The following is a 13,963-nucleotide window of genomic DNA, read 5'->3' as shown; positions in this document are numbered from 1 at the left end:
AACAGGCTGGGGAGGGATGCAAAAGTGACTTCTCCTTTTCTCATGCCGCACCATCTCCATGTACCTTGTGTCCTTGAATTTGGTCTCCCTCTCCCTCTCTGCACTGCTGCAGCAACGGAAAGGAAACTGTCTGCTCGCTGCCGAGTCCCCATCCTCATCTTCGCCCACCTCAGCCCAGTCGGGCCAATCCTAGAGCTATTCTCATCCATCCTAACTACCTCAGCCATCCTCTCCACCTGGCGCTTCCACGCTCGCTCTCTCCTAGCTGCAGGTTTCTGGTTCCCACCAAGCAAGGCCGCCAGCCCGTCAGGACCCTTTTTTAACCATTTGCTGCCCCATCCTGCATCACCACCCTCTCCCCTTCTACTCCTCCTGCCCCCCAGCCCTTCATCCATCTTTACATCCTTCTCTTTTTTTTCCTCCTTCGCTTCACCAATCGTTACTGGGGTTGTGGCTTTCTTGGCCGCACATCTCCCTAACCTACAGCGCCTTTGTTCGCGCTCATCGCGTAACACAACCAACCCGACCTAGGCCTCTCTGTCCGAGTCCCTCGGCTGACGATATAATCAAACCCACCTAATCTTGCCCGCAACGGAGCAGAGGAAAAAACCTTTCCCATCATTCATCGCATTCATATCAGCATCAGCTACTCCTGAATCCGCCTCTAGCAAACATGGCTTACCGCGGGGGGCATGAAAACGATTACGATGGCGGCCATAATATGCAGGACCTGCCGCCTGGATCTGGTAGAGGAGTAAGCTTCACCTCCCACTCGCTCGCCGCGCAAAGTAGCCTCAATTGCTAACCTGGTTCTTCCCAGTACCATCTGCCTCCTCAAGATGAGGGAGTTGACGAAGCCGGCCAATCTCTCCTGAGAGACCCTCACGCACCTGCTCCCTACGAGAGCCACCTTGGAACTGACGAGACTCCTGGCCGCCCAGTCTCCGCATACAGTCTCACAGAATCATACGCTCCTGGTGCCGGAGCTCGGACACCAGTTCCTGGCGAGACGGCTTTCGCGTCTGGCTACAGCAATGAGCTCGACTCGGATGCTGGTGGTTTTGGCTATGGAAACAGACCCCCCTCCACCGTGGATGCCGACGAGAGCTGGACCCGCAGACAGCAGCCCGGCAACCAAGGTGGTGGTCTGAAGCGTTATGCGACCCGTAAGATCAAGCTTACTCAGGGTTCCGTCCTGAGCATCGACTACCCAGTCCCCAGTGCCATCAAGAACGCTGTCCAGCCAAAGTACCGCGATGTTGAGGGCGGCAGCGAAGAGTTCATGAAGATGCGCTACACCGCCGCCACTTGCGATCCCAACGACTTCACCCTCAAGAATGGTTACGATTTGCGCCCGAGAATGTATAACCGACACACCGAGCTCCTCATCGCAATTACCTACTACAACGAAGACAAGGTGTTGCTCTCCAGAACTCTCCACGGTGTAATGCAGAATATTCGCGATATTGTCAACCTGAAGAAGTCTACCTTCTGGAACAAGGGTGGCCCAGCTTGGCAGAAGATTGTCGTCTGTCTGGTTTTCGACGGTATCGAAAAGACCGACAAGGCCGTATTGGATGTTCTTGCAACCGTCGGTATCTACCAGGATGGTGTCGTGAAGAAGGATGTCGACGGAAAGGAGACAGTCGCTCACATCTTCGAGTACACCTCTCAATTGTCCGTCACGCCCAATCAGCAGCTTATCCGTCCCGTTGACGACGGCCCATCCACTCTCCCACCTGTGCAGTTCATTTTCTGCCTGAAGCAGAAGAACAGCAAGAAGATCAACTCTCACAGATGGCTTTTCAACGCCTTCGGCCGCATCTTGAACCCCGAAGTCTGCATTCTCATCGATGCCGGTACCAAGCCTAGTCCCCGCTCGCTGCTCGCGCTTTGGGAGGGCTTCTACAACGACAAGGACCTCGGTGGTGCTTGTGGTGAGATTCACGCCATGTTGGGTAAAGGCGGCAAGAAGCTGCTCAATCCCTTGGTTGCCGTCCAGAACTTCGAGTACAAGATCTCCAACATTTTGGACAAGCCTCTCGAGAGCTCTTTCGGATACGTCTCTGTGTTGCCCGGTGCTTTCTCCGCCTACCGCTTCCGCGCGATCATGGGTCGCCCGCTGGAGCAGTACTTCCACGGTGACCACACTCTTTCCAAGATCCTTGGTAAGAAGGGTATCGACGGAATGAACATCTTCAAGAAGAACATGTTCTTGGCCGAAGATCGTATTCTTTGCTTCGAGCTGGTCGCCAAGGCCGGCCAAAAGTGGCACTTGTCGTACATCAAGGCCGCCAAGGGTGAGACCGATGTTCCCGAGGGCGCTGCTGAGTTCATCTCCCAACGTCGTCGTTGGCTCAACGGTTCCTTCGCTGCCTCTCTGTACTCTCTCATGCACTTCGGTCGCATGTACAAGTCCGGCCACAACATCATCCGCATGTTCTTCTTCCACGTCCAGCTCATCTACAACATCCTCCAGGTTATGTTCACATGGTTCAGTTTGGGTTCCTACTACCTGACTACGACGGTTATCATGGATCTTGTCGGTACCGCCGTCACCTCCGACGACCCCGATGTGGCCCGCAGCGGTTGGCCCTTCGGAGACACCGCCACACCCATCGTTAACGCCCTTCTCAAGTACCTCTACCTGGCCTTCGTTATTCTGCAGTTCATCTTGGCTCTGGGTAACAGACCCAAGGGCTCTAAGTACACCTACATCGCCTCTTTCGTCGTCTTCGGTCTCATTCAATCCTACATCCTGGTCCTTTCGATGTACTTGGTCGTCCAGGCCTTCCAGAAACCCATTGGCGAGCAGATCAGTCTCGACTCCGGTGAGGACTTCGTCGCTAGTTTCTTCGGAGGCACGAACGCTGCCGGTGTCATCCTCGTCGCCTTGGTCACTATCTACGGTCTTAACTTCATCGCTTCCTTCATGTACCTCGACCCCTGGCACATGTTTACCTCTTTCCCTCACTACCTGGTGCTCATGTCGACCTACATCAACATTCTCATGGTCTACGCCTTCAACAACTGGCACGATGTGTCTTGGGGTACAAAGGGTTCAGACAGTACCGAGGCTCTACCTTCTGCACACGTCAGCAAGGGCGAGAAGGATGAAGCTGTAGTAGAAGAAATCGACAAGCCGCAAGAGGATATCGACAGTCAATTCGAATCGACGGTCAAGCGTGCGCTGGAGCCTTTCAAGGAAACTCCGGAGAACGAGAAGCCGGACATCGAAGACTCGTACAAGTCTTTCCGTACCGGTCTGGTTGTGTCTTGGCTCTTCTCCAACACCTTCCTCATCATCGTCATTACGAGTGATAACTTCAACTCGTTCGGCATTGGCGTAAGTTCAAAGGTCCCGAAATACGAGTCAATTACCATACTAACTCTCATTTCTAGAAAACTGCATCAGCACGTACTGCTTCTTACTTCAGCTTCTTGCTGTACTCTACTGCCGTCTTGTCACTTGTCCGTTTCTTCGGATTCTTGTGGTTCTTAGGTAGGACCGGTATCATGTGCTGCTTTGCCAGACGGTAAACAGACACCATGGGGAGATTATCCAGACAGGCGCCGAAGCTTTCGACGCGTGTTGGATGTATATCAGAGGGAAGACTGTACTCTTGCCAGATTTGGCTCATTGCTACAAATCCGCTGGTATTTTACATTCTGGGTACGTGTTAAGTAATGAAGGGCACGGGACTCGGCAGATTCTTGATGAAGTGGGCAGAAGCTCAGTAAAAGTAGTTTCGATTAAGCAGCATTCATGGCGTTTTACATGGATACAATACCTTACGCTTAGTATCAGACAATGACAATGATTTTAAACATGATTCCTCAGTCTACACGGACGGGTCTTCAGAGACAAGTGATCAAATTTGAACGTATTTGATTTCACAGACTTATTGCATGCCATCGAGCGGTTAGACAGAGAAAAAGAAGCCTCCGGCCAACTTGGCGGCTGCATAAAGGCGCGCGAACGTCGGGCGACCATGGTACATGGACGCCGAAATCCAAAGACTCTTGAGTATCCCTATACGTAGCCACGGAATGTTTCCGTTCTTTCATGGCTTCTATTGCATTTCTCCATTTGTTCAGACTGCTGTTGTTCAATACTTGTTCAAAGGCCAGGATCTGAGGCAAGCTTACGGGAGAGGCTCTTAGGTCGGTAGATCCCCGGGTAAACAGTACACCGACCCTATCTTATCGCAACCAGAAAGTGACCGCATTGACTGGTGCTCAGTTGGTCCGCTCCAGGCACCTTCCCGTCCCAAGATCGCAAGACTCCGGGCAGAGACGATTACCTTATACTGAACTTGTTGTTCGACTGCTTTGTCTCCGCGCAAATACCACTGATTCAGGAAAACACCATATTCCACCCAGGTCGTGTGCGTACCTTCGTTTCCCGCCTCGTCATTCCCGCAGAGCGCCCCACCAACTCCTCCCGCCAGACACCCCGCCAGAGATCGGACAAGATGCTAAAGATTTGGTCTATGGTATGTGACCACCGGAACCTCTCGGTCAAGAGGACTACTGACACCTCTTATAGAAGAAGGAGCAGCAGAAGGCTGAAAATGCCGACGCTGCGGGTGGCAAGAAGAAGAAGGTGACTGCCGCGCAACTTCGTGTACAGAAAGGTCTGAACCCCTCAACCAGCCAAGGAAAGAAAATCGTGATCTAGTTGCTCACGCTCGCTTCCAGATCTCTCGGAACTATCTCTCGGATCAACGATGAAGACCGACTTCCCTGACGCTGACGACATTCTCCACTTCACGCTTACGATCGAGCCCGATGAGGGCATGTACCGGACCGGACGATTCACCTTCACATTCGACATTAACCAAAACTTCCCCCACGAGCCACCGAAAGTCCGTTGCAAGGAGAAGATTTACCACCCTAATATCGATCTGGAGGGCAAGGTGTGCTTGAATATTCTGCGCGAAGACTGGAAGCCCGTCCTCAATTTGAACGCAGTCATTGTCGGACTCCAGGTATGTTAAGAGCAGAAAGCACGACTGTGTACGCGCACCGACTAACAGATCTCTTTTTTCGCAGTTCCTGTTCCTCGAACCGAATGCCTCTGACCCTCTGAATAAGGAGGCTGCCGATGATCTCAGACTCAACCGTGAGGGATTCAAGCGCAATGTCCGGACCGCGATGGGCGGCGGTACTGTCCAAGGACAGAGCTACGACCGTGTGTTGAAATAAGATCTACAACAGCAAGGGGATCGCGTCCTTCTCGCTGCTGGACTTTTCTCCAACAACATGACCCTTTGGCGAGGCAAGAGGCCAGCCCGGATTTGATACCAGAGACGGACGGACAGGCTGCTGGTTCGCGGAAGGGTGGATTGCGCATGAAGGGGTCGGTGGGCATCAAAAGCAAGCATCGTCGTCAGGCGTTTGGGGAGACAAGATTACAAATTACAAGAGGTCAAGGTTCTGGCAAGACATCAAGCCCAGTTTAGAGATAGCACTAGCGAGAGCGCAGCACAGAAGGGTTCGTTGATGCGCTCTAGAAGGGAGCGGAAGGCAGATGGCAGATAAAGATGTAGTGGCTAGCGGGAAGAAGTGGTGAGCTTCGAGAGATCGTAGAAGCATAGCTGGAATGCAAACAGCGTTGCCGTGTCACGGCAGGAGAAGAAGCAAACATGGAGAATGGAAACCAATCAACGGGCCGATTGACTCCCCATCAATGGTATCCGTACTCCGGACAAGCAGGTCAACAAGAAGAGTCAGAGCTCCTCTCGAGAGGAGTCACAGCAGCTCAGCGCCGGCGACCGGTCAGCAGCTGTAGCTGTCAAGAGAGGCCGAAGGCATAGGTCAACGGCCGTAGCCGGCGCCCAGTAGTCGGTGAGATTCCGCCTGCGGCCCATCTGGTGTGACTCCTGTCTGGCCACTGGGCTACGATGTCGGTGTGGTGGGCTCTCCCCTGCTCCACAGCACCCGCCTCGCCGGCAATAACGTTGATTGCTCCCCGAGGTTCTTAGGTAAGGCCGCTGTCAAATGAGAACCGGACCAAGTAGAGGTTACCCGCTCCGCCCAGCAAAGTCCCTGCCTTCTTCAAAGTCCCCAGTACCCGCTCTCCCACTTGGAGGACCCCCTACCGAACCCCGGACGCTTCCAGACATCTTCCCCACCATTGGCACAGGCCAGCAGCAGGACGACGCAGCAGGCTAACCCACCAACGACCAAGCTGGGCCGAAGTCGGGGGTCAGCTCGCCCGTCTCTACGCCAGTAAAAAATTTCCCAATTCCAAACGCCTTTTTCCCATCAGTGAAACTCTGTTCTCTTCATCCATCTCTTCCTTCTTCTTCCTTACAATTGACTTGTACGGATACCCTCTCCACTCCCTCCTCCCCCAACACACAGTCAGAATGGCCTCCCGCAGCTTCTCCAAGGCGCTTCGTTCGCCAATGGCCCGCCAATTGGCGGCCAAGCCTGCCACCCAGCAGCGCACCTTCGTTGCTGCTCGCCAGCTCGTCCGCGCCTCTGCCCAGGTCAACAAGGCCTTCGTCGCTCCTGCCCAGCAGCAGGCTCGCGGTGTCAAGACCATGGACTTCGCCGGCCACAAGGAGGACGTCTACGGTAAGGAAAACGATTAGAGCTGATGAGTCTTTTTGCCCTGTCGTGAATGACTCGCCAGGGAAGACAGAGGGAGAGATTTGCTAACGTTGATGCCACAGAGCGTGCCGACTGGCCCCAGGAGAAGCTTCTTGTGAGTCATAAACAATCATGGAGGTTTGGAAGGGAGTCAATTGGAACTGACAATTGTTTGTAGGAGTACTTCAAGGACGACACCCTCGCCCTCATCGGCTACGGCTCCCAGGGTCACGGCCAGGGTCTTAACCTCCGTGACAACGGCCTCAACGTCATCGTTGGTGTCCGCAAGAACGGCCAGTCCTGGAAGGACGCCCAGCAGGACGGCTGGGTTCCCGGCAAGAACCTCTTCGATGTTGATGAGGCCATCTCCCGCGGTACTATCGTCATGAACCTTCTCTCCGACGCCGCCCAGTCCGAGACCTGGCCTGCCATCAAGCCCCAGCTCGTCAAGGGCAAGGTGCGTCATTTCTCGCACCATTGAGCAACAGCTCAATTGGGCCTTCAAAGCTGACATTCAATACAGACCCTCTACTTCTCCCACGGCTTCTCCCCCGTCTTCAAGGACGTCACCCACGTCGACGTCCCCAAGGACATTGACGTCATCCTCGTTGCCCCCAAGGGCTCTGGCCGCACCGTCCGCTCCCTCTTCCGTGAGGGCCGTGGTATCAACTCCTCCTTCGCTGTCTTCCAGGACGTCACTGGCAAGGCCAAGGAGAAGGCCCAGGCTCTCGGTGTCGCCATCGGCTCCGGCTACCTCTACGAGACCACCTTCGAGAAGGAGGTCTACTCCGACCTGTACGGCGAGCGTGGCTGCCTCATGGGAGGTATCCACGGTATGTTCCTCGCTCAGTACGAGGTTCTCCGTGAGCGCGGCCACTCCCCCTCCGAGGCCTTCAACGAGACCGTCGAGGAGGCCACCCAGTCCCTGTACCCCTGATCGGTGCCAACGGCATGGACTGGATGTACGAGGCCTGCTCCACCACCGCCCGCCGCGGTGCCATCGACTGGTCCCCCAAGTTCAAGGACGCCCTCAAGCCCGTCTTCAACAGCCTGTACGACGCTGTCAAGGATGGCTCCGAGACCAAGCGCTCCCTGGAGTACAACTCCCAGAAGGACTACCGCCAGAAGTTCGAGGCTGAGATGGAGGAGATCCGCAACCTTGAGATCTGGAGAGCCGGCAGAGCCGTCCGGTATGTTGTGACAACACTCGAATCTATACACTATGATGATCACTGGCTAACGTTTATCTTTCCCACAGCTCTCTGCGTCCCGAGAACCAGAAGTAAGCGGTTCGGCGTTTTTGCTTTGGGAGAAGATAAAAATTTTACTCGGAATGGCCATTTCTTAACCACTGTGCCGGGGACGGGGGACTTTTGTACTTTATATGACCGGATTCTAGGGGATCTGGGCCTGGTTCAAAAGTTTGCATCTTGACTTTTGGGATCCTTCAATACCATTTCTTTTGCTGTCCATGAACACAATGCTTCAATCATCTCGTCTTTTTCTCGTCAATTGGTGATTGTGCAAATGTCTGTGCCAGTTCCCGGAGATGTCGGGTTATGCAGGGACCCAAGACTGACTCGTCAGGCCCGTTGATACTTTTCACAGATCGCGCTAGCTGCTGCTGGACCCGAACCAAATTGGCACCCCCACGCCAGCGGTAGTGTTTTAACTTTGAAGACATTTGCTGACAATGCAGCGGCGGTGTGGTGTAGCATGCGCCTGCAAGTTTTATGGCGGTGTTGAGTCCATGACCAGGACTTCAGAAGTTCAGCCTCCGATGCTCGGTCAAATTCGAGAACGCTCGGTACCAGTAGATTCTAGTCAATTAGATGTGCCCGGGAGTTTATTGCACGGGAGAACTTAATTACCCTTTTTCAACTCGTGGTACGAAATGACGTTGTCACTATCCTCTAGCTAGTGGCGCGTTCAATCGTGCAAGACGAGCACTACCCTTGCTGAAATATGAAGGAACGGATATAGACGTATAAATAATGTTGTCTACCTTGCCTAGTTGATTACTTTCATCTAGGCCGCCGCTGTGCTGCTGCATTTTCACATGCATCCCATTTGACCAGTTTCCTGCATCGCACAGGCAGTGCCCTTCCGAAACTTTGAAAGCCTAACGTGAGATGTCGGAGCTAAGTCGCTGCAACTCATGAGGTCTAGCTGGAGAGGGTCATAGCTGAATTGATTTTTGGGCGTTATATTAGGATCCTTGGAGTTGGCACAAGCTTCACCTCAACATCATGCGTGAGTCTTTGAGAAAAGGCGATTCGAGAATAGAGGCCAACCTCACCTTGCGCGCTATCGGTGATCTCGGTGAAGGCCCCGGTGTGCCAATTTGCTGTAGCGACCCTGAGCCCCACCAACCCCCTTTGTCTGTGCATTCTCCCGGTAGTCGTTGCTCTGTCAACAGCAAACAAGCCTGGGCCCCTTCGCACCCCCTTCATCTCACAAGCGAGCCCAAAATGGGGTTTTGCTAGACATCCTATCGAAATATCAATCAATTGACGATTTACCTCACCTTAGTTTTCGCGCTTCCAACGCTTCCAACGCTTGTAAACCAAACGAAACCTCTTCTAGCTTTTTTGGAGTTCGCGCACAATGACGCCGTTGTCACCGACAAACGAATCAAGACTGAACATTGCAACGACCCTAACTGAAGACGCAGCGAGCCGCGGTTTCTTTGAGCACTGCGAGGTGGTCCACTCCCGCACTGAGACAACCACGAGCGGCGGTAATGAGAGCGGCAGCGACAGCTCCTCCACCACCCCAACCACAACCAACACTACAATCACCTCTTCCCACTCCGTAGACGACAACATCCGAGACCAGGAGAACATGCCGCCTTCTCCCTCGGATTCCTCGCCGTCGCCGCCGCCCTCTGCGCCGGCGACGGCAATCAAGCCGCAGCGCCACTCACGCGTCATGTCTGGCACCGCACCCTCACCGCTCAAGCTACTCGCCGGCTCCGAGACAACGGAAAAGCAAGCGCGGAGCCCGCTTCGCAAGACAGTAATCTCGCCTGACGGCGTCAAACGCTTCCCTATCAGAGTCAGCAACCCGTCCGTCGAGCCCGCGTCACGTTCCATCTCTCCTCCGACCGTCTCTCCTCCGCCTCGCGAACGCACAATCAGTCTCGAGGACGCCATGCGTGACAACGAGGGCCTGAAGCACGCCATCCAGATCTTCGAAGACGACGATACAGAGCTGGAGAATGATGAGACCATTGGCGGCGACACAACCACAATGAGCGCGGGCGAGGGCGAGGGCGAGCACCCTGACCTGGGCCACGCGGGCTGCGAGGACCAGAGCAGTCTCGCCAACCCCGACGAGTCGATGATGAGTGCATTCAGCACCTTCTCTGCCGTTCCCAACTTAACCATGTTCGCGAAACTCGGTCAGTCTCCTACAAAATACGCGAGCGTCAGCGGCATGACCCCGCGAGGGAGGCCAGAGACCGTGCACGAGCAGCAGGAGACTCCAAGGCGGCATTCGGGACAGGACTCTGATAGCAATACTACCAATCTGTTGGATTTCACGGCCAGCCAGCGATTCCCGCACAAATCGCCGTCCAGGCGGGGCAACACCTCACCCTCCAGAGCAAACCCTAATGGCACTCCGGCCCGCCAAATGTCAAACCTCCTCGACTTTGACATTCCCGCCCTGCCTACTCCTCGCAGCATCCCGACTATTACACCCAGAGAACTCGAAAGTCTAAAGTCGAACTTTTTGTCCGAAATCAGCAGCCTCAAAGCATCGCTATTGGGCAAGGAGGCAGAGGTGACCTCTTTGAAGACGGCTGTGGGCGATGCGGAAAAACGAGTCGGCGAGAGCTTGGAGCAGGCCCGTGAAGAGCGGACGATGCGAGAGCAGGTCGCTGAAGAGAAGGAGATGTGGGAGAAGAGCAGTCGCGAGATGGAAAAGGTCCTCCGGAGCGTAAAGGAGGAGATTGTCCACACACAGCAGGAGCGCGAGGAGCTCGAATCCAAGCTTGCAGAGAGTGAGGGACGACGCGAGGCTGCTGAGACTATGGCTCAGGAGGCCGAGAGTAAGCTGGCTAGTTTCCGCGCCGGCAAGTCCACTGACGACAAACCCTCCTCGCCCAGAGGCGGTGCGGCCGCGACCTCCAAGGAGGTTGAGATTGCGGTGGAGCGCGTGGCCCGCGAGCTGCACGCTCTCTACAAGGGCAAGCACGAGACCAAGGTTGCGGCGCTCAAGAAGAGCTACGAGACCCGCTGGGAGAAGAAGGTGCGCGAGCTGGAGATCAAGATTGAGGAGCTCACCGAGGAGAACGACAAGATCCGCCGCGACAGCACCATCACCCGCGTCGATCCTGCCCAGGTCGCCGCCGAGGAGGAGTTCAAGGCCCAAGCCGTCCGCGACTCAGCTCACATCAAGGAGCTCAGCGCCGACGTCCACAGGCTCGAGGCCGTTGTCATGTCGGTCAAGAGAGACAACTCGGAGCTTCGCGACCTCCTCGCCCAGGAGCGCGTCGAGAAGGGCGAGCTGGTCCAGCTCGCCGAGGAGATGATGGCGATCCAGAACGCCGCGCCTCCGCCGCCAACCCCGGCGCCCAAGCCCGCGCCGACACCTGTTGCCTCGCGGACACCCGGTCCCCCGGTTAGGAGCCACACGGAGAACAACTTCCGCAGCAGCATCGGCCGCAGCTCGGGCCTTAAGGCGCCTGGATCCATCGCCGCGCGCGGGTCCCTTCACGAGCGTAACGGCAGCGCTGGTCCCGCCACCAAGGGCCTTCCGAGACCCAGGCCGATGAGTGAGTTCGGGCCCCGGAGCGGCATCATGAGCTCGATCGAGAAGATGGGCAACTACCGCGGACGCGGGGACTAGAAGACCCAGTCGTCTTGATGAACAAACGGCCTCCTTTTGAATCGGTCGGTAATTCCGTGCCGACCTTTCCTATTTTCTTTTCTTAATTCTTAAATTTACCCACGAAACGAACGAAACCAAACGATGAACGGAACAAAGCATTAAAGTGGCGGATGGAGAGTGAAAGACAGCAATTGTCTGGATGCAGTGAAGAGAATAAGGGGAAGCAAGGGCAGAAGAAGAAGGAGAAGCAGAAGAAGATGAAGCTCATTGACGTAACGAACTGGCGTCTACGGGGTCCTGTGTTTCCGGGCTTTTTTGCTTTGGTTATTTCCATGTTTATGGATAACAGGGCTTTTGTTTATTTGTTCCAACTCCCCTATCCCAATGACACTGAAATGACTGTAAGGGGAAAAGGGGAAACGAAACGAAAGGTGGTGGCGTTTTTGTCAATCTTGTTGTTTAATGGGCGACGACCACTACACCCTCTCCTTTCCGTGTTGGAGTTTTACCATACCTGTTGGACGAGTTAAAACTCCACGTCTGGAACCCAACACCCTTTCTTCTACCATAACTCTTTGAATTGGTAATGTTCAGTTTTTTGTTGCACATAATTGATTCTTCCCTCTCTTTCGTATGTCTGTGTGTGTGCGTGTTATGTATTAAGTGTAGGCAGACGAGAATGTGAGTCTGAGTGTGGGCGTAGGCGAACTCCAAGTATGTCTTTTCTGGCTATGGTTTGATGTCGGGCCTGGCGCTCGCGGCGGCAGTGCTTTATGTCTCTGTTTGTATGTTTTGTTATGGATATGTGAAGTCCGCATGACGGTGACGTCTTTTCCTTCTCGGAGAAGATGGGCGGCTGCCGGTCTGTCTACCTGGCAAATACAAGCCCATCCGAACATCGGGCGAGGTTCTTGATGTTGCCCCGGAATAGATACACACATGCAGGCTGTGGAAATGCATTCCCAAAGCCTTCACATCGAACATCTGACTTCGCTAGAAAGCAATTGTGATGATTGAGCATTACAACGGCGCCCTGAGAGAATGACTCTTTTGATGTTCATCGTGTGTAAGAAGAAGGGTCTGTACATCCATTAGTCCATAGAGATCGACGTGTTCTCACCTACGAGGCACTTGTCTGTGTGTCTTATCTGAGGATGGCCGGCCTTGCTCACGATACGTAGTTGGTCAGACGCAGAAAAAGAAGTTCAAGAGGCGGGCATGCACTTCGTGCACCCATTCAGATGATAATTGAGCAATTCATGGTTATCATGGACAGAGAAATGAACGCCAAAAGCAAAAGAACTTCCGAAACCGAGAATCGAACTCGGGGCTATGCCTAACCTCTCAAGGAGATGAGAGGGCATCATGTTGGCCACTACACCATATCGGATGTGGATAGTTCCATCCTAAAAGATTTTAACTAAGTATTGTAGCAGCTCCACCTTCACTCACGATGCATGGACAAATTGCAGGCTGCCTTCATGTGCTTTTTCTATCCTACAGTATTCAGACTACTTCAATAATCTTTTTATAGAATTTAGGATGGAGCTGTCATTGAACTATTGTGCCTATGGGATATAGAGCGTGAACGAACAACTACGGCAAGGCGATCGGGACCCGTTGACTTCGGAGGAAGATTGACGGTCAACATGTTGAACCTCATGCTAAAAAGCTCCGAATTCTTCAAACGTCTTTTGAAAGATCTGAATGAGGGAAGCTTCCTCCAGGAACTTCGCTCAGGCAATGATACATACTCAGCAAAAGAATGATCACCTCTTAGCTCCTTGGAGCACATGTCAGACGAAACCCCATACTGGTAACCTTGGATGACATGATGATGCTGACCCTCCGACTTCCCATAGTTACGTCAAGCTAAAATGCCTCTTTTTGACTTGGTGCCGTACTTCTTCTTCCCGAATGGAACCATAGCTCATTCTCTTTGATATTTCTCGTCCATATGCACCCTCGAAGTTGGAGATGAGATGGCTGTGAGGTCGAATCGCGTAGCATATTCAAAGCGCAGTCAGCTTCCCATGTTCTCAAGGCTAGACAACTTAACAAGGCGGCTGTATTTCGACTTAGCTAGCTAGCAATACGTCGTGGGACGCGGAAACGTGCGGCCTCTGCGTCTGTCGCTTGGCATCACACGACATGAAGCAATAGAGGAGTAGAGGGAATTAGAGACAGGTATTGCAGTGGATTCCTCCTATGTGTACGTAGCTACGATGTACCCGTTATACTTCTGCATATGACTTAGAACATCTCTCTACTTATAAGAGTCTGGAAGGCTCATGTGAGCCCTCCGCTAAGACTCTTCCTGGACGCTATATATTCGACACACCATCTTAAGTCAGCGGGTTCTTCGAACCAGTGCCGTCATTGCGAACAGGTGTTCCAAAATGTACTCAACCGTGAGAATCGCCTTTGCAGTGTTAGTCGCCAAAGCATATCTCACGTAAGCCTAGCCTTGCCGGTTTCCGTGCACTATCCTGCTTCACTCGTGACTTCCCCTCGAATTCTCTAGATT

At 53.7% G+C, this 13,963-nt stretch overlaps 4 protein-coding genes and 1 non-coding gene across 5 annotated transcripts; 4 read left to right on the top strand and 1 right to left on the bottom strand.

Moving 5' to 3' along the window:
- Positions 1 to 363: 363 nt before the first annotated feature.
- BDZ83DRAFT_607944 (chitin synthase) lies at positions 364 to 3,851 on the top strand. Its single transcript, XM_060507457.1, has 3 exons — positions 364 to 754; positions 821 to 3,346; positions 3,403 to 3,851. The coding sequence occupies exons 1-3, from the start codon at positions 674 to 676 to the stop codon at positions 3,538 to 3,540; spliced, it is 2,745 nt and encodes a 914-aa protein (XP_060368782.1). The 5' UTR covers positions 364 to 673; the 3' UTR covers positions 3,541 to 3,851.
- A 624-nt stretch (positions 3,852 to 4,475) lies between these two features.
- BDZ83DRAFT_716788 (ubiquitin-conjugating enzyme) lies at positions 4,476 to 5,208 on the top strand (the record flags this gene model as incomplete). The annotated part of the gene is made up of 4 exons (XM_060511878.1): positions 4,476 to 4,496; positions 4,550 to 4,637; positions 4,702 to 4,991; positions 5,056 to 5,208. 4 exons carry the CDS (start codon positions 4,476 to 4,478, stop codon positions 5,206 to 5,208), a joined length of 552 nt encoding a protein of 183 aa, XP_060368781.1.
- Positions 5,209 to 6,374: 1,166 nt separating this feature from the next.
- Positions 6,375 to 7,886, top strand: BDZ83DRAFT_648394 (ketol-acid reductoisomerase; the record flags this gene model as incomplete). The annotated part of the gene is made up of 6 exons (XM_060510177.1): positions 6,375 to 6,585; positions 6,684 to 6,715; positions 6,779 to 7,057; positions 7,124 to 7,433; positions 7,502 to 7,790; positions 7,859 to 7,886. 6 exons carry the CDS (start codon positions 6,375 to 6,377, stop codon positions 7,884 to 7,886), a joined length of 1,149 nt encoding a protein of 382 aa, XP_060368780.1.
- Positions 7,887 to 8,857: 971 nt separating this feature from the next.
- BDZ83DRAFT_99176 (uncharacterized protein) lies at positions 8,858 to 11,495 on the top strand. The gene has a single exon (XM_060516048.1). The coding sequence runs from the start codon at positions 9,208 to 9,210 to the stop codon at positions 11,452 to 11,454; it is 2,247 nt and encodes a 748-aa protein (XP_060368779.1). The 5' UTR covers positions 8,858 to 9,207; the 3' UTR covers positions 11,455 to 11,495.
- Positions 11,496 to 12,739: 1,244 nt separating this feature from the next.
- Positions 12,740 to 12,826, bottom strand: BDZ83DRAFT_t62. Its single transcript has one exon. It is a non-coding gene; the product is annotated as a tRNA-Glu (tRNA).
- Between the last annotated feature and the right edge of the window lie 1,137 nt (positions 12,827 to 13,963).

The sequence above is a fragment of the Colletotrichum acutatum genome (assembly GCF_030867785.1).
Source record: "Colletotrichum acutatum strain CBS 112980 chromosome Unknown BDZ83scaffold_15, whole genome shotgun sequence".
In the NCBI taxonomy this organism is placed as follows: Eukaryota; Fungi; Ascomycota; class Sordariomycetes; order Glomerellales; family Glomerellaceae; genus Colletotrichum; species Colletotrichum acutatum.
The sequence above is the reverse complement of the archived record's forward strand: the minus strand, read 5'-3'. Positions and strand labels throughout refer to the sequence as shown.

Bases quoted from the DNA above. Each gene is read 5' to 3' on its own strand.
- BDZ83DRAFT_607944 (XM_060507457.1), top strand. From the start codon at position 674: ATGGCTTACCGCGGGGGGCATGAAAACGATTACGATGGCGGCCATAAT. The intron at 755-820 runs GTAAGCTTCACC...GGTTCTTCCCAG, and splicing joins CGCCTGGATCTGGTAGAGGA to TACCATCTGCCTCCTCAAGA. The intron at 3,347-3,402 runs GTAAGTTCAAAG...TCTCATTTCTAG, and splicing joins TCAACTCGTTCGGCATTGGC to AAAACTGCATCAGCACGTAC.
- BDZ83DRAFT_99176 (XM_060516048.1), top strand. From the start codon at position 9,208: ATGACGCCGTTGTCACCGACAAACGAATCAAGACTGAACATTGCAACG.